At 40.5% G+C, this 20246-nt stretch overlaps 1 protein-coding gene across 7 annotated transcripts in view; it reads right to left on the reverse strand.

Annotated features, from left to right (window-relative positions):
• LOC122882861 (forkhead box protein J3-like) overlaps window positions 1-19454 on the reverse strand; it is a 68102-nt gene extending 48648 nt beyond the window's left edge. For 4 of the 7 annotated variants that reach the window (XM_044210749.1, XM_044210750.1, XM_044210748.1 and 1 more), the window contains exons 1-3: window positions 19166-19453; window positions 2758-2881; window positions 1979-2453 (exon numbers count right to left, since the gene is read on the reverse strand). In XM_044210749.1, coding sequence (XP_044066684.1) covers window positions 1979-2338 — 360 coding nt within the window. In that variant the 5' untranslated portion in view covers window positions 2339-2453; window positions 2758-2881; window positions 19166-19453. Of the gene's footprint in view, window positions 1-1978; window positions 2454-2757; window positions 3128-19165 lie in introns of those variants that run through there. The other 3 variants (XM_044210746.1, XM_044210747.1, XM_044210745.1) reach the window with 3 other exon arrangements.
• Window positions 19455-20246: the final 792 nt, after the last annotated feature.

Consider the following 20246-nt stretch of genomic DNA (forward strand, 5'->3'; position numbering starts at 1 on the left):
AACAAACTCTCTGCACTGATATCATGGACAAATGCCAGAACATGTGAAAATATAACCACAATACCATCAGTACAGCGCTTTAATGATGCTACTAGAATGCAGCCACACACACAAATCAATGAATCTAGAGGTGTAATTATAGGATACTAAAACACCCTGGCACCCAAATACAACCAGCAGGAGAAGGCAGTCAAGAAAGAAAGCCTGAATGGTCATAATAACCCCTATCCTCTCTCTCCGAACAAAAAACAAATTGATTGAATCCTACATGCAGGTAAGAAGCTCTGCCAACACAACCTGGCTTGTATCATAACCTTTTTGTATCCGTTTCTGGCATGCATCTCTGCTCAGGGAATGGTGTGTTGAAGATTATAGACAGGGAACAAACAAAGGTTCGTGGAAGAAGAGAGGAGAGGAGTGAGTGACTAAGAGAGAGAAGGGGGGGAGTGCAAGTGCTTGGGAGATGAAGATAGAAAGTGAAAGAGAGTGAAATAATGAGAGAAGAAGAAAAATGTTCCCGCTCTCAGAGAGATGAAGTGGTTGATAGTTTGCAGACAGCCTTTTCGATGTGTCAGTGGAAGGACTATATCCATCCCCTTCTTCACTAATAAGGTAGAGAATCCCCAAGACACAACCATAGAGATCTATTCATTTGTCTCTAATAACACAGCCACCTTTCTGCTCATATTAGCCAGGATTTGCATAGCTACATTTACATAAGGATTTAATAATGTCGTCTGAATGAGACGAAATGCATCTGTCAATCATTCCTGGTTCACTAAAAGGTTTCTGTGCTCTTCGAGGCAACCACTGGATCAGATTTTTGCATTTTGAGCACTAGCAATAGGGTTGAGGTTCGATAGAGATTGATCAAATTTGAATCCAGTATCAAATCAACTTTTTGAATCAGATTTATTTGAAATCCCTTATCAAATCTAGGCTTAGCTTTCAAAATTTGTAAGTTATAAATAACTTAACTAAACTCAACGATTCAATTTCCAATCTGTAACCACCTTTTGTTAGGTGGGAAGGTAGAAGCACTACGAGTAGCTATGACCTGAAAATAAGATGAGCACAATGAAACATTAAAATAATAGTTGCCGCCTACTTACTTTGGCACACCTTATATTTCATGAGCTACTTGCTGCAAAATGGAAGGTCCTCATTCAGAACTAAGCTGATAAGTTTCAATTATTGATATTTTTTATATGTGAAAGTATAACTGGCTTGTTGGACGCGATCCGAAACAGCCCCGTGGAAAACCTACCTAAACCCAACATTCATAAATACATATTTTAAAAAGAGACCCGACAAAAACCCCAGCAGCAACATGATACACTATCAATTACCAAGCAGCCACGGTCAAAAAGAGCAGCAATATAATAATAAGTCCTAAGAACGAATTATAAGTCATTTATAGGCTTCAAAGACTAATTTAATATCTTTAAATCACATTTCAAAAAGTAATTGTCATTTAAAAGCATAAACCTTTTACATAAGCTACTTTCTTCCTAAAATATTCTCTCTACACTGAGTGGACCCATGAAGACCTCTACTCCCACTACTGAAAATGACATGACTCACCTCTCTGCTGGTCTTGTTTAACTGCAAAAACAGTTCACAGTCCAACGGTGATCATGGCGTTGTGTTGGAGAGTGTTGTTTCTTTAACATTAATTAGCTACAGCTGATATAATTTGCAGTCGCTCATTTTATTTGAAAGAGTGACGGTCAACAATAGCCAAAAAAAGGAGACGCCTGCAAACTGAATGATTTGCACTTTGCCCTTTCCTTAAAAAAAAAGAGTGAGGAAAGATTAAAAAATAGTCAATAAGATAATAGTTGTCAGCCTTGAGTACTTAGCGAATACGGGTATTTTACCATTCTAGAACCAGACCAATTGGAACCAGCTATATGAGCTTAACCCTAAAAGAGCAAGACTCCATATCACATAGTTTATCTCTCTTGTCTCGTCTTACCTTCCAGCCGCTGCCGGCCTCTCGGTAGTAGGGGAAGTTGTCACAGATCCACTGGTAGATCTCACTGAGGGTCATCCGTTTGCGTGGCGAGCCGTTGATGGCAAAGGTGATTAGGCTGGCGTAGCTGTAGGGCGGTTTACCATCTCTGTGCTGTGCCGCTTCCTCCTGGTCCAGCGTTGTTCCTGGGTCCAGATGGGCGATTTTTTTGCCCGGCCCGTGCCCATGATGGTGACCGTGGTGGTGCTGTCCATGGTGGTGGCCGTGGTGGTGTCCCGCATCTGCCTTCTGGATGGCTGCCCTCATGCTGAGCTGGGGGAGCCAGTCCATTGAGGTCAGGCTACTCTCCAGCTCAGAGGTCATGGTGCTTGTAGGTCGAGGGGTCAAAAGGGAAAGGTGAGAGGCTCAGCGACGTGGCGTATAGAGGATCTCCTGTTGGCTCACTGAATGGGTGCTGTGCAGCAGCCTTGGCTCAAGTCTGGAAGAGCAGGAGGTTTGTTTACTACGCCTATTCATCTCCTTTAGCTGGAGCAGAAAGCACACTTGGCAGAGTCACACAGATGTTAACTTGCACATTATTTTCCACATACAGTGTAGCTTTGTATAATGGAAAACTAAATATTTTGGCATGTTCATCACTTGGTCTTCAACACTGGACATAAATATGATCTGCTATGTGAGCTATGGATAACAAAAAACTTGTATCAAACAGTTGTATTCCATTAATTTCACAGTGAAAAGCAAAGTAGTATGGGCGACAAGGTATGAGTTAAGTGTCTTACTCTTCCCATTCCTCTCCATCTTTCTTTGGGACAAAGCATCCGGGGAAGTCACCAAAGTGAAAGGTAGAGTCCTTCCCTCGTGCATGTTCACAAGTTCTTCATTTAGCCACTGCAATGGCCGCTGCTGCAACGCACAAACACAAAACCACACAAGACGGTGAGCTTGCACTGCCAGACAGCCTTCATAAGATATTAATATCGCACCACCGCTCAACTGGCCTCGGCATCTGTCCAACCCGATTAAAACTCTTCTCTCTTTCTCTCTCAGTGTTCTGTCTATCTGGATTGCCTCTCACTCTCGTTCCCTCCAAAGTGGAAATGGCAATTGGATCTGCAGAGTGACTAAAAGCTGGGGAATTGTTTTCACAAGTGCCTGCCAAATGGGGGGAACAGCTCGGGAGGAATTCCAACCCTCTAGAGGAGCCGAAAGGCTCGTCCCCTTTCCCTCTCTGTGTAACCCCCCCACACTGTGTTCCCATTCTCTGATTCTCGACGTGCCTCACTCTCCTGTCAAGTCCATGCCCGCCCCCCCACCCCAACCCCCCAGCGTCTCAGATCCTGCTCAGACAGACACAAACAATAAAAAAACTCAAGAAGCCTCGACATTTTAATTTGGAAGCTATTTTTAGAGCAGCACTGAACCTAAAAATGTATCCTGTGTAAGTAGAGTAGGAACTTTTTTTTTTTGGTGGTGGGGGCTTTTGCGAATAGTTTTAGCATGATTCAGAAAAAAACAGTCAAAGACAATCATGTGGTACGCAAGAGAGAACTTACTCACCAATTGTTCTGTACTTTAGTCAGTCACAGAACATTCGTAGGTTTGTCACTACTGGGCTGAGAATGTCATGTAACTGTTACTCATCACTGGAGTGAAGATGTTGCATTCAGACCACACTCTGATTCAACAAAGAAAATTGCCTTGTTTAGTGCTGGGTGCTTTTGAAAGATAAACGTCTATATTCTGGGAAACGCAGGTAAACCTACGAGTTTTACTAAAGAGACGGATACAGAGTGGGCTAATGCCAGTGAATAGTGGATGGATTCAGCCTCCTAAGGATACAGAAATCTACATCTAAACCTTCAACTACCAGCCTATGCAGTAACCTTCATATGTCCTTGAACGACAAAGAGCGTATTGGCCCACGCATTTTACATTCATGCTCACTGTATATAATCAAGGTGGGAGAACTTCAATGAGCCTTCCTACCAAGAGGAACACAAACCCTCTGTCTCTCTTTCCACCAATCCCCCTGGAGAGCCAGGATGAAGAAGAAAAAGGGAAATACTCAGCTCCAGCAAAAACCTTGCTTAATTGCAAGTAGAAAAAACAAATGTTTAGCAGCAGACTCATCAAGCCAAACAAGCCAGGCAATGGGACTAGGGGAAGGAAAGAGGAACCGAGAGAAGAGATATGCCCAATGAGGCCTCTTGCACAACACCACCCCCATCTCCTCCTCAAGGCTCTGCCACTGTGGGAGAAACCATAGCCAACCCCCCTTCTTCCAAATCCCAGGAAGCCATCTTAATTAGTGCACCTTTTTTTTTTTTTTTTTTTGCTGAAGGGAAGGTAGCATTGCTAGTTGTAATGGTGGGTAGGTGGGGATGGGGGTGGTGACACACAAGACACAGAACAACAAGTACTTATTTTCCCCTCATTAAAAGGAGGCTCAAGCTGCAAATCAGCCTGCCACAAGCCCTGACCTGCTGTGCTGCCGTGGCTGTTGTTGAGAAGTTTGGGAGCGTGGGCTGGCACGGTTTAGCTTCGCACTGCTAGCCTGGTGATGCGTTGGGATGATGAGTAACAGAAGAGAGCGGCGAGAGAAGAGAAGGGGCATGACTTGGTTTCTGGAGAGGGGCCCTGCTTGGCGGGTAGACGCAACCAATTACCTAGTCGACTCAGTCAACTGGTCCCACAGTGACTGGGCTAACCTCAGTACTGTTCCTTTTATTTCTGATATCTACTGTGTTTCACATCAGCCTCAAAGGGCCGCATGGTATCAGGGGAAAAAAATGATCGCTACAGAGAAGACAGCTTACAGTATATCTCTGCTTATCTTAGGGGTATCAGTTTTCTTTAGATATACATTGTATTGTATTGTATGAATAAATGCAGAGTGCTAAACTCTCTGAACCTAGTGCTTCATACTTAGGTAGTTAAAAGGTAGTTTATTAATCTCAGGTAATTGTTCACAGTTATCTGAGTGGTCTGAAACAACAATATGGACAATATAACCTACTTTGAGAGAGAAAATTAACCCATCCGTCTATTTTGGTCTTTGTTGATGTTCCTTCAGGTAAAATTTCAGGGACAAACACTTTGAGTGGAAACATCCATACGTTCACATATCGGTATACTCCACTTGTTGGTTAGCCCTGAGTTGACCACATCATTACTCAGATTCAGATCCATATCAGAAGTGTCTGCCTATGATGTCATTTTTAATCTTTTATTTTTTAAATGCAGTTGTCATTTTAAACACTATTTACTATATACTATTTTTTTAATTACAGATACCATGTTATTATGACCACAATTAAAACAATAAATAGGAAAATCTAAAGCAGAACCTCATTAAGAAAACAAATTACCACATTGTAAAGTCCATGTTTTATCTAACAATAACTCAAAATGTACTGGTTTTCATTTATAAAGATATGATTAGCTGCATGTTTAGAAATGAACAGAAACAGTACATTTCATGACGGTTCAGAAAATTGTCTCAGAAAGAGAATCTCCTTGTTGCAGGGCAGGAGAGAACTAATTGTAATGCAATGGTTGGGGGCTCATGCAGTAACCCAACTAACACAATTTCTGCACATACTAGTCAAAAACCCACAAGATTCAACTCTGTATCACTGATCAGGAAACATCAAAAACTTTACCAACCAGGCAGATTTCAAAGAGCTTTAGTTGAATAGAAAATAAAGGTAGCAGAGAGGGGATATTCTGGCAGCTGATCATACAGAAAAGCAGTGTTTGATTAAATAGTTTGAATGCTTGTAGTATGAATGTGCATGGGAACATACATTTTCAGAGATAGACATTTGGCTAACATTAGCAGGTATCAAAAAAGGTTCAAAATCTAGCAAAAGGGAGAACATGTGGCATCTCAGATTTACGAAAAAAGCATGTAAAAAGTTAACTTTGGTAACTTGAAAGTTAGGAGATATTAGCTGGCACTTCCAGAACAGATTACAAGCACTAATATAAAAAGAAGAGCAAGAATTTGGACGAAATCTTTCTCCTCCAAAGAATTTAAATACATCACTCTGCACTGTGGATGGAGCTTTCATGACTGGGAACATTGTCCTGTTAAAAGAGTTGAGGGTCTGTGTGTGATTGAATGTATTCACCCATTAGACTTTGTAGCTGTGATGCACTCACTCAGCTGTATGCATCACTAACAGCTAACAGTCCCCCGCTGCTAGCAGGCTTTTAGACTGCGAGAGGCTTAACAGTTCTGCATTTCAATAGAGAACTTTGAATGGAGTGATGGGGGATGGGTGAGAGAAGGGGGGAGGGAGCCAAAAGAAAGAGGCATCAAAATATTTTCTGAGGAAAATGAAGTAATGACAAAATACCCACCCGGAGTGTGCAGAGCAGACGGGGGTTTCTGGGAAGGCCTGCCTTGGCAAGGAAAAGGCTAATGTGTCAAAAGAAAGTTTGTAGGCATACTGAGCGCTGTCATGTCTAGGAGTGTGGGCCATTCAAAGGAAGGAGGAAAAGGTCCAAAAAGCAGTATTGAACGTCTTAATTACTTTCTGCTTCAGCGCCAGAAAACATACCCCTGAAAAGGTTCAATTATAAGATATCAAGGCAAATCAGCTGCCCTTATGGTGGTTGCTTGCTCATCTCTCAATGGAGCTGGGTTAAGCAATTATCGTTTGATACTGTCTACTTATTCTCAAAGGAGACCTGGAGAGGCATCGATGTAATGCACCATTTCAAACTGAGATAGATTTTGTGGCCTTAGTCCTTAAAGCAAGTGGTCAAAAAAACTAATGCTTGAAAGGAAAAATAAGGGAAAAAAGAGTAATGCAGAGAGAGGAAGATAATTTATCAATGACAGAACAACACATTCATCAGCGGTTTCTAAAAACTGATGGCAGTCCCATGTCAACCAAGTCAATCAAGTGGCATCTCAAATGAAACAGAAAGTACTGATTCACACAATTTTTTTCAGGTCTGAAAGAAAATCTGATTGAAAGAAGGCAAGAAAATCAGTAGGTTCCACTGAATCCCTGAAGGCCTAAAATAAAATATTTAACTCACTAAGCCCACACAGAACATAACACCTGAAAACATCTGCCAAGGTAGAGGCAGTTAGCAACCCAGAAGACTTACCACTGCCGACTAGGAAAAAGCTATCACAATTCCACATTCTGACAACGGCGAAGTTAAAAAGGCATATTTTGTCATAAATAAAACATAGGAGTGCTGCATTTCGGCAAACTCCCCCAACGAACGGTCCCAAGAGAGAGATGGGATGCTGTTTGTGAACTCATGCTTTGCACAGTAAAGGGGGCTATAGCACTGCGTCACCACGACTCAAACTACATTCCCACATCCAGCCCTATTCAACAAGGACTAGTCCTCTTTAAAAATTCATTCATTTACAGCAAAAATAGATTAAAGCGCCCAACTGCACCAACCTAAAAAGTTTGGCTTATGAATAGCATTAATAATGGAAGCGAGCATCCAAAACCTAGAGGCCCAAGCTTGGAGGCATGGCTTAGGTTTTGTTGCGCTTTATAATGGAGAGTAATTTACATTTTTTAGAAGTATTACAGCTTTTTGATGCTTGTTTATAATTACATTGTTTTACATGCAAATTGGCTAACAATTGTTACTCATTAAAACATAACCAGTAGAGTGCAACAACACTCTCAGCCTGTGTAAGACACATGCTTTATATCAGGTTCACAATAGAAGCTTTGCACTGAACTCTTGTCGCTGGCAGCACCGCTGCTAAGTTCAATCCAAATGACAGCCCTTTAAAAGTGATCATCCCATTTCTTATCTTTTACATCTTTATCTTTCAAATCATAGCAATGCTTTCCTAACAGAATCAAAGAGGATTTTGACTAGATAAAAGGATTTGCTGCATTTGAATTCAAATTATGTGTACTTTCCTGAGGACAAGACAAAAATCACAATGACTGGGAGCACTCAGAGAACTAAAAGGTACTTAAAAAGAAAGTAAGTCTGCTCTAATGCTTCAAATTTTTCGCCTTCCTAGCCTGATGATAGAGAGGTTTTATTTATGGTTGCAGTGTATAGGTAAATAAACATCTAAGGAACAGCTGATTTCCTATTGTGTGTGTGTGTGTGTTTACTTCAAATATCAGGTCATTTCAATAATCACTTCTAAATGATGATTTAAGCAGCTGATTACTGATATGACCTGAGGTAATTAAAATGACCTGTTGACCTAGTAACGTTGTAGTGGCCTGATAATTACAGAGGCAGATTAGAGGGCTTCTAGCTGAAGCAAATGAGACCTCTTCCTCACTTCTTTTAAAAGCTACTGCCAAGCTATCTTCGAGCATGGCTGTTTACCCACACGCTCTAGCGGAAGTTTACATTATAAAGGCAGGCAGGCATAAATCCGTACAACTGAAGAGAGTGGGAGTTGGTCTTTCTTAGTAAGTTTTTCCTTACAGGTGGGGTAATCTATGGAATGCCATTTAAGTCAATATTAAATAAATAAATATGCCTATGAAATAAATCCTGAAATAAATAAATGAGGCAATAAATATATAAAGAAATGTAAATATAAATATATAAATGAGTCAATACAGTTAGTAGGTTTTTATTTAAAAAAGGACAGTTATTTATTTGCTTTTATTTCCTAATGCCACATTTATTTCTCAGCGTTTTCTATTTCCATCTGTTAAATTCAAATGAATGGCGCATTATTACCTCACAACACAGCCCCCAAGACCAAGAGGCCAATTTGACGACAGAGAATACTGGGAATACAGTACTGAAGTGGTTTTCTTGCCGGGTTTGACTCAATGATTTACAGAGTTTCCGAATGGACAGATAGCTTTACATGTTGCTAAAGTAACCACTTACTGTAGCAGCCAGTAGTTAGTTAGCTCAGTTAGTCGTGCAGTTAGCTGTCCTACTAGCTGACTCTGCTCTGACTGGGAGCTTGGAGCACAGAGGGAGTGTTGGCATTTACACCTCTAGCACAGGAGTTTTGGATCACCAGGAGGAGGAGGTTTTCAGGCCCGGGGAAAGGGTCAGCAGCATGGCTAACTGAGCTAACTAGCTAAAGTTAGCAGCAGTCAGAAGTTACTTTAGCAACATGTAAAGCTATCTGACCATCAGGAAACTAGGGCTGCCACTAACGACTATTTTACTGATTAATTGATTAATGTAAACGATTCATTTTCCTCCAAAAAATCTAATGGACCATTTGATTAAACATTTTCTCAAACACTTATTCAATGGAATTTCTAAGGTAGCAGGCGACTTTATGGCTTTATATTAAACAGCTACAAGGACAAAAGATATTAAAAAGCTCACCTTACTAATGAATACCGCCGCTCTGTCATCATGACGCAGCAATTACTTAGCGATATTGAAGAAAAACAATGAAAGTTCAGTTTGGCTTTATTGGCATGGGAAACAGATGTTAATTTGCCAAACTATGTGTAAAATAAAAACATACATAAACAGAAGAATTGTGATATTAAAATATATACAGATAAGTAAGATGGGATAGCAATAATAATAATAATTATAAATTGCAGCAACGCAATACTTCTCATCCGATTCAGGGTGGAAGGTTACAGCATGCCCCTTGTGAGAGACACCCGAAAGAGACCATTTGTAATGTCTGTAATGACTCAAGCCACAACATTATTTCATACTGCATGTCTGTGAGACTGTGTTTTGCCTGCCTTGCCCCTGGCCACACCAGACTGAACTGCCCAGTAGGATGATGCCACAGTGAGAAAATTTTCCCACCGATTAATAAACTTGTGAAATCCCCAGTGCTATTGATTACACTGGACTTTTTACAAGAAAAGATATTCGGCAGCCTCACTCTTGTGGTGCGCTTGAAGGTGTGTGTGTAGATTAGAGGCGTTACCTCGAGATGTAGTTTGTGTTTTGAATGATTTTATGTATTTACTTGTGCCGAGCAAATGAAGCCGCATTCAAAACATCCATTCTGAGGAAAAGCTACTGTGCATGCAGAGGTCAAACTCATCTAATAGGCTAGGCTATGAAAATGTAGCTGAGCAAGCTTTCATTTCCTGCAGGCATTGTGGATGCAGCACAAGCTGGCCAAGTTTTAACATGCTGGCTTTGTAATGTTTCTTTGCAAATGTATCACAAATAAGGAAACCATCAGAAGAGCGAATGATGAATTAAAGGATGATTTGCTACCTTTTCATCTATAGTAGTTAACGTTACCTAGCTATAGATTGCCGCTAAAAGGCTACTGGCAGCTAACGGCAACATTTAAGGTGGAATGTTTTTTTGTATGTTATTCAATGCATGAGTTTACATCATGAATCAATCAACACACCTTAAATGTCATTATGACAACTTTGACCAATGACCATTCCATTTGTTTTTATTGGCTCGCTTGCATGACATGCGCTAAACTGCTGCTGCTGTTTGGAGCAGACACTCTTAGTTTAAAATTGTAGCTCCATAGTCAGACTAAGTATTGATAACACGCTTAGTATTTGACAAATTATAGTTTTTTTATTTGATGAACATGGGCACACATAAGCGAAAATAAACTAAATGGGTTTTATTTCTATAAAAAAAAGAAGCAAATTGATGGTGGGGGCGGTTGGCAAGTAATGTAATGGGTGTATGCCCTAACACCGTGTAACACAGTGTAACACCAGTAACACAGACTACCGCGGCAAGCCCACTGCTCAGCCAAAAACTTCCCCCAATCTCAGTCTGAGGGAAACTGACCTGTATTCGGAGGGAGGCAGTATAGGTTTCAACACAAATTCCCAAACCGATGACAAGTCTGATGCTGAGAAAGTTTACATATCTGTGGGAGACTCATGTAATGACTCTGAAGTTGTTGTTTATCACAATATTCACAGTCGGCAGTAGTGACTTTTCTACACGAGGCCATGGGTGAAACTGTGTAAATGGAGGGCATGTTGGACAGTGGTTCCATGGCCAGTATCAGTGAGATGGCGGAGATTAAATTGAGAGAGACTGAAGTGATAAGTGATCAAAAGCAGATTGATGTGAATGTGGTCCTTCTTGGATGTAGTGGACTTTGTGTTAAGCCAAAGTGTGCTTTTAATGTGGAGATGGAAGTGTATGGCTGTAGGATGTTGGTTCACACACTTGTTGTCCAGGGCCAGCATGATGAGTTGATACTAGGGACAAATGTTAAAAAACACATCCTGCATCACTCTAAACTGTGTCCTGAGTCCTACTGGAAAACAGTGTCCCCAGACAGCACCGTGATGACAGAGCTCACAGGTGAGTCACACTAAAGCTTATCAATAAATCTGACAGGCTTGTGTCAAGGCGCAATGCAAAGCTGATTGATGGCTACTCCTCATAACGTTTGAGGACACGGACGTTGCTGAGCAATCAGAGGTCCCTCTGGTCAGCTGCACCCAATCAACAATGCCGCCTTCTGCTGATGCAAATTCTGCCAAACACAAGTTCAGGTCAGTTGGGCTGGGTAACATAGACATCAAGTCATGTGAAGTGTCAGAGGAATGTAAGAGGAGAATGTCTGACCTTGTTTTGCAGTATGAGGGCATCTTTTCACGCCACCATCTTGACTGTGGAGAAGCAAAGGGCTTTGTACACAACATACGCATCTCAGACAGCAGACCATGCGGGCTCCCATACAGGCGAGTGCCCCCCAGCCAGCACCAGAACACACTTTACCACTCCCATGGGCCTGTATGAGTACAACCATCTGCCACAGGGCCTCTGCAATAATCCTGGTAGATGAGGACCAGCATTTTCGGACACCAGAACAATTTGAGTCTGCTATGCTACTTGGATGATTTGTTGGTGTTTGTGCCACATGAGGAATATGTCTTGCTGTACCTGAAGATGGTGTTTTATAGACCGCATGGCCATAAGTTAAAGTTGGCCCCCAAAAAGTGCTTCTTCCTCAGGAGGTCTATATAGTTTCTTAGTCACATAATCATTGAGAATTGCTTTTTCAACAGACCCCTTTTTCTGGATGCTAAATTATTATTAGCACTTTTGTGGCCTGATAATCTGCAATTGCCAAGAAGCTGAAGAAAGGTGAGAAAAGAAAAGGGAAACAACATAAGAACAAACTTTCGGGCAGGAAGTTGTCTGCGTCTGACTGGACACCAGAGCAGGAACAGGCCTTTGAAAACCTGAACGCTTCACTAGTTCACACTGTCCTTGCTCATCCTTGCTCATCCTGACATCCATCCCTTTATGCTGTCAACAGATGCATCCTTGGCATAGGTGCTGTTCTGTCTCAAATCCAGGAGGGTGAAGCCCGAGCCAGACCCATTTCTTTGCCAGCAAGTCATTTTCTCAGTCCCAAAAAAACAACCCAGCTTCCCGTTTCGAGTTGGCTTTAAAATGGCTTTAAAAGTTCAGTCATTGGCTGAAAGGCCACAAATTCACAGTCTGGACTGATGACAATCCATTGACTCCCATTTTGACAAAGCGGAGGCTGGACTGCTGTGAGCAATGCTGGGTAGCCAAGTTTGCTATGACTTTGATATCAAGTATGTCCTAGGTCAGCAGAATACTGTGGCTGATGCTCTGATGCCATTTGTCAAGGACAGTGTGGGACTGGAGTCAAAGATATGTCAAGTCCTGAATGGAGTTCACAGTGATGCCGTACATTAGGCTCAGTTCAGGAGCCTCAGCTCAGTCCATAAGTGCTCTCATTTGGCCCTTTGGTGACAATGAAACAAACTATCGATTCATTTTTCAAAGGAAAAGATCATTCAGACCCTTGCATGGTCAGACTGGCCATCACAAGCACTGGGAGAAATCCTGGTGGGCCAGTCGCTCTGTAGGCCGCTTGAGCAGCTCATTATACAAAAACAAGAGCAAGAGAGACGCATCGTCTGCCAACTTTGATTATGCACCAGCCCACATCCTCCACCAATACTAGTTCAACTGTTAGTCAAGGTTTTGCAGCTGAAGACGTAAGACAGAAGACAACAGGGATAAGATAAACACGGTTTGGGTTTGGTTAGTTGGCTATTTAGCTATATCAGGTGCCTTTTGTTGAAACATGTTCAACTTTTCATAAAGTCCACGGGCTCGTCAATGTTACTTTTCGTGAACTGACCAATCACAGCCTGGATGTTTTTTTTTACGTTTTAAGTTATTGTTATAAATATTGATCGATAATCTTGTTTAGGCTACATGAAGTGTGGCGTGGGTTGTGTGGTGTATCGCCGGGTTATATTTATTACCAAAGCATTTATCAGTAATACAGTTAAGAAAATGTGAAAGTGTTGCATTCCATATAATTTTAAGTGGTGCTCCTAAATTTTGTGCTGGTGCTCCTAAAAGTTAAAGTTGGGCGCACTAGTGTTACTAGTGGAAAACGTTAGTATGGAACCCTGAGATGTAAGGACTATGTACATCATTGTCAGCCATGCATTGATAAGACAGTTGAACCTGAAGGAGAGTATAATAACAACGAAGCTACTAGAGCTGGTCTGTATTGACTTTTGGTTAGTCAAAGACTCACAGAACAAGTCTATCAACGTCTTGGTGATAGCACACCATTTTATGATGATGGCTCAGGCATTTCCATGAAAAGACCAGACATCTACACAGGTGGCAAAGGTTCTCTGGGACCGGTACATCTGTGTCTTTGGATTCCAAGAGAGGATCCACAGTGACCAAGGAGCTAACTTTCAGAGTCAACTAATAGGTGAGCTCAGGATCTCAGGCATCAAGAAATCACCTACCATCCAATGGGAAACGGGAGTGTGGAACAATTCGATCAAACTGTTTGCAGACTCTGGCATTCATGTACAACTGCACAGCCCATGAGACAATGAGCTATCCCCCCATGTTTAGCTGGATCCCCTGTCTGCCTGTAAATGTACTCTTCCATAATGTCCTTCATGACTCTGCTTTGAAAAGCTATTACAATGATGTGGCATCCCTTACCAATGACCTGAAAGAAGACATGGTCATTGCCCAGGACCATGCTAAAAAAGAGCAGAACAGACATGCTCAGCTTCACAACAGGAGAGTGAGTGGTCGTGGCTAACAGGAAAGAGAGGGGTAAAAAGACACTTGCTGATAGGTGGGAATCGACCATCTACACTGTGGTGGACATGAACGCAGAGACACACAAGATCCGTGTCACCGGACGGGAGAAGGTGATCCACAGAAACCTGCTAATGCTAGCCAAGTTCTTTCCTTGTGAAATGTCTGACCTTGCCAGGTGACAATGATGTGGGAGAGACAACAGAGACCCTGTTTGAGAGAGAGTGAGGAAACCCCTGACACTGAAAGTGTCAGGGAAAATTCACCTGTAACTGTGAGAGAGGGACAGGGTCCCTTGACTGATCCGGAGCCTGTGGACTCAAAAAGGAGAACCATAGAATAGATTACGCAGTTGTCTGTGCCTGTAAGTCTGTCACAAGCGGATGTTACTGACATAACAAGTGTAACCTCTACACCTCAGGACAGCTCAGTCGTACCTGAAGACCAGATGACTGATCAGTCTGTGACCTGTGACTCCAGAGCTGTTCCTGTACATGTGACAGTCAGACCCTGCCCTTGACACCATGACACAGATAGACAATACACAACACAATCAGCACACTGTTGATCAGACCACACCCACACACTATGCCCAATGCAAAAAAAATAGGTCAGGTCGAGATTGGGCCGCCTAGTTAAACTAGTAAATTGGCTGATACAAACCATGTTCAGGCAGGAGGTTGTTCAAGTCAATGTCCCAGGCTTTTGCTGATAACCTACTCCTTTATGGGTCCAGTAGCATTATGTAAAGGTGAAATATTTTTAATTGTCTTCTCTTTCGTGGGCCTGTGCTACACTATGTGTTAGGGTCTTGTGGAGTGTACAAGACACCCTATTGCCAGTTTCTTCTTTATGGGATACTCTTGAGGTTGTTTTTTTTGCTGACCCTTCGTAATTTGTTAGTTTGCAGTGTTTCCTCAGGTGCATACTGTGAAGTTGGAGTTCAAATTCGATAAAATTCAGTGGGGGTGGGTGTAACAGATCAAAATATACTGGTAACACTTTATAATAACCATCATTAATAAATGGTAAATTGATAGTTAATTAAACTTTAGTTAACAGTTATTTCACTGTTAACAAACAACAAAATGATAATTAATGTTTACTAATTGTTATTTTATCATTAGTTTGTTTAATATAAGATAATTAGTTTATAAATTATGTATTGTATCATAGCTGATAGGAGACAATAACAATTATATTCTGATTACAATAGTAAACTATTTAACAGTTTATTGTTGCACACATCATAACATTTTATATACTATGTTAAGTATTTGTTAATGATAACCAAATGATTTGTAAACCTTTAAGAAATTGTTTGGAAAACATCTATAAACATTACATAGATAGATGGACCAGATATTTGTAACACTTTGTTAATGGTTAATAATCAGTTTGTAAATCATCTACAAACATTATTTGGATGGCTATTATAAAGTTGCAACTGATGTTTAAAAAATTTTACAGTTTCTTAATGGATGGTTTATAAAGCATATATAAACATTATCTGAATGGCTATTATAAAGTTGCAACGGATGTTTATAATACTTTGCAAATGGATAATAAATGCTTTGTAAAGCATATATATTATTTGAGTGACTGTTATAAACTTGCAACTGATGTTGTGAGTGTAACACTTTATTTGAAGGGGTGTGCAAAATACTGACATGGCACCTGTCATGAACATGAAGGAGTCTTTATGAATGTTTATGACTTTTGTCATTCGTTCAATTATGTCATGTTTAATGTTATGTCTTTGTTATGACAGCTTGACATTAACCGAGACAACATAAACTGTCATAAACATGCCATAGCAGGCCTAATTATCATACTTAAAGAAACTATTTAGCTTTATGTGTTATGTGTTGTAACATTAGGATGTCATATGTGGTTAGTTTTGACATTGGCTGTCATGAGACCATTATAATTGTGTCATGAATATTTTCCTTGACCTCAACTACAGTGGTACAGTTTCGACTAGACATTAAAATTTCATTATGTGTTATTACACTGACAAATGCTTTTCTAACAGTGTCATGAATAGTTCCCTTGACCTCAACTACAGTGGTACGTTGTCATGTAAGTCTTATGCACATCCCTTCAAATAAAGTGTTACCCTAACTTTTCAAAACATCAGTTGCAACTTTAAGTGTCAAAGCGGTCGGTTTTCTTACAGGGCTAGGTTAATGCAGTAATTAATTTGATACATTTCCACAAATACAGTTAATATAAGAGAATAGTGTGAGTGACACATGGTCTTGCCTCACCTTCGTGGTTCGCACTAGCTAGTAGCAGGTAGGAGGGGTGAGTCAGTGAACGAGTTAGTGGAGATGAGGACTTGTGGCTCCTGAGTCAGTAAAAAGAGTTGTCCGTTTCGACTCACACATCATTACTTTGCACTGATGAGGGTAAGTTGTGTGGGGAAACACTGCTGCTGCTACTTTACTGTTTTCTTTGATAAAGTAATCATTTAAGTTGTAACCTTTAACGCATATTGTTTACTAACATTATTATGTTACTCTGCTGTATTTGTGTTATTTCGACCACTAATATTAATTTTATAGATGCTCCTTATTCACCTTTCAAGTTCACTAAGCGCCATTCCTAGCATGTCAGGCTGCCTTGTATCACGTGACTCACATAGCCCTGTGGAGATTTTTGCAGCCATTTCCTTGTGTAAATTCTGTTATTTTGTACATACAGGTACAGATGTGCAGTGACCAACCTGGAGACAATACAGTATGTGTGTGTTATATTGTCTTCCTGCAGGTATGTGCTCTGTGGTAATTGTAATTATGTTGTTGCCTATGTTTAGTGGCTTAACTTCCTATATGCCTCGTCCACCAGATTGCGCTGATTTATATTTATTATGTTTTTCATGGTTTAATTTTACTCTTTTTGAGAGAGTTAATGTTTTGTTATACTGACTTAAGAACAAGAAAAAAAAGGTTTTCCAGTAAAGTTTAAAAGCTCTCGGCTAATAATTTTCTAACACAGGGAACATACTGTAAAATAACTGGCTAAGCAATATATGCATTGTAATGTCACAGTTATGTAGTGTTGTTGTGTTGCTTCAGACATTATAAAGAAAAGCGCTCAAAGCAGCACTGTGCATTGAGTCCAGATGTGTACTGACCAACCTGGAGACAATATGCTGTATGTGTGTGTTATATTGTCTTCCTGCAGAGATTGGAATAAATGGTGGAAATCAGTCCTCTGAGTCTTTCTCATTTATGCCCAACTAACATCCGTTACACTGGCATATGGAGTTCATCTTCTATCTATCAAAGAAACTGAAATGCATGTAGTGTATCCACAAATAGCCCTTAATTCAACTTTTAAAAAAGTGAGTACTACACACGTTTCTTCATATTGCATTTGCTGACATTGACGATAATTATGACGACCTTTCCGATGATAAAACACAAATCAGTAAAACATTATGAGGGTTCCTACTCTTCACGTTTCATGCGATTCTGCATAACGTTTTAATGAGGCATTTAGGGGTCTATGAGTGATCTACTGAGAAAGTCTACAATGGCAATCAGCAATAAGTGTGGCAGCTGTTCAGCAATTAAAAAGCCAAATTACCCTCAATCAACACCATTTACAAGCGCAAGTAAATCTCAGAGCAAATAATGATGAGAGAAATCTGTTCAGACAGCTCTCATCTTGATAGGAATTAGAGGCGCATCCAAATCAGGAGCTGGGTACTCTCTCAAACCCTTCCTCAGTCTGTCGCCCACAAACACATACACACACCTCCCCTTATCTGTGTTTTTTTGGAGATGAAATTGTATAGTATTGGATGGTTCTCAACACTGCAGCAGGATGAAAGATAATGACGCCTTTAGTATAAGATGGTCACTGTTCATGGTAAGGTTATGGTGTCTTTATGGAGAGAGACTACACTGCTCCATATGAGGCAGACTATGGAAACCAAATTCCATAATGGGTGAGCATAACAGCCCCATCAACAAACTCAGCTTATTGGAAAACTGAAAATAAAAGTGACCTGTATGCACTGTTGAAAAAGAGGCACTCAAGTGCAGTTATGGCAAGTTACAGTATCTTCTGCCTGTTAAGATGTTAAAAAACGTCCCCCAACTTACTTAAAAAAAAGATGTGTCATTGTAGTGCTATCTGCATTTAATATCAAGCACATGTTAATGGAAATTCTGTAGATTATGTTAACTTTCAACAAGATGTTAACACCAGTGTAAATCTGACTTGATAATTTCATAAAGTCCTAATACTATAGAAATACTTTATAAATTTTCCTAAACTAGACATGGGGAGCCACTGAAAATGACACATCCTCTGTGCTGACTGATAACCATGACATGATGCATACAGGCATAATCAATACATATATAGGAACACTGTAAAAATCTATACATACATGCACACATACATAAGTAAACAAATCAGGCATTAACACCTATGAATACATGCCTAGTGTTAATGACACCTTGGCCTGTATTCATACACCTCTAATAAACCTATAAAAAATATTTTGGGCTGTGAAACAAAGTTAGTTAAATCTTCTGAATCCCCTGAAGCAAATTATTTTAAGTGACCGAGTTATTTTCCCTTGTTACTACTTTTCCTTACAACAATCGAGTTAAGTAGCCTATAACAAAAATGTATTTTAAACTTGGTACCACTTTAGAGAATATTTTGCCTCTCCGTACAATTACGTTGCTACCAACAGGGAGACATCACTGTGGCGCTCAGTCTCCTCTGAGCTTGGATTGTTGCTCGGTCAGGCTATAAGCTTCCACTGTTATCACTTCAAAAAAGTGTTGTCAGCTGTGCAAGGCACTGTCTTCTCTCCATGCATATTTGCGCGTCCAATACAATACACCATTTGGATAATTGTTTTCTAAAACACCTCTTTCTTCACAGCCTGTTACCTGACAGCCCCACTGTCTGAATGGTACCATGAGACTATTATTGTAAACTTAAAATAAGTTGACTTTATCTGACGATAAAGACAAACGCTACAGTGACTGCATGCATGCATATTGTGACAGGCAGCGAACTTACAGCCTGCCATTAAGTAAAACCACTGGCTTTTCAGTGACACTTCTTTCCCGGTAAATCATTATTTTTCACAAACCTTCTTGACTGACATTCAAAAATTCTCTTGCACAGACCACTCACCGTCGTAGGTTAATATGAACCGGCTCAGTTTTTTGTACTCAGTGTGTTCAGAAGCTCCAGACGCCTGTTCTGCACTTGAAAATTCCCCTCGAAGACAAAAGCTCCAGCGGTGCCTTTACGCTGTCACTTTGGCTGCATGCACGGTGCTCTGCAGGCGTCAAACTGACCGCTGCTGTGGTCACTCGACAGTCATGACAGGCGGACTCGACATTCGCATTTGCGCTCAACAACACGAAGATCCCGGGTCTCCGTGCTCCGCTCGGCTGCTAAACCACCGGAACTACTTCCAACGCCAGCCGGAGCACGTTGAAGATAAATTCATGCACCACAATAGGAAAAATGAAATCACATCCATTTAACTAGTTCCCAATTTCAATATTAATGAGATTCTACTAGGACATCACATATGCCTACCAAAATGATGTATATAATAATAATAATAATCCTAATATGACATCGTTCTCATTACTATTATGTTATGTTTATGTATTTGTTAAGTGATGATATCTAATCACCATCATCTGATGGACTAATCATTTTTATCATTGTTATTATTATTATGACAAATTATTAAAACACAGTAGATATTTTGACTGTTTTGCTGAAGGGAGAATTATTGATTTATGGGAGGCAAGGAGTAATATTTACACACTGCTCAAAGTGCTGCATTTGCTGCAAAATAGTGGCATTTAGTGGCACCTAGTATTATGGGCTACTGTTCTGTCACACCAACAAATTGGGGGCTTGGTGGAATATGTCTTATCGGTGGAGTATGTCACAGTTGATCTTCAGTTAGGCTGCACGCCTGTAATATGTTGATCAGACGCGAGGAGAAGCTTAGCGTGAAGAACAGCGCACCCACCTGGTCAGGGCACCAGTCAGAGCAGCTTGTTGAAACTGAAGATTTCCAGCCAGTGTTCAGTCATTTGTTTGCCGTTTTTAACTCTTAAATGCACACAGTCTCAAGGATGTCAATGTATAGTCTCACGTTAGACTACTGTTGCTGCAGTTCTGACTTTGCTGGTGCTTTCAATTAGTTTTTCCTCTTCACTTTGCAAATGACATGCCAAATATATGGATT

The sequence above is a fragment of the Siniperca chuatsi genome, linkage group LG10 (assembly GCF_020085105.1).
Source record: "Siniperca chuatsi isolate FFG_IHB_CAS linkage group LG10, ASM2008510v1, whole genome shotgun sequence".
Lineage (NCBI taxonomy): Eukaryota > Metazoa > Chordata > Actinopteri > Centrarchiformes > Sinipercidae > Siniperca > Siniperca chuatsi.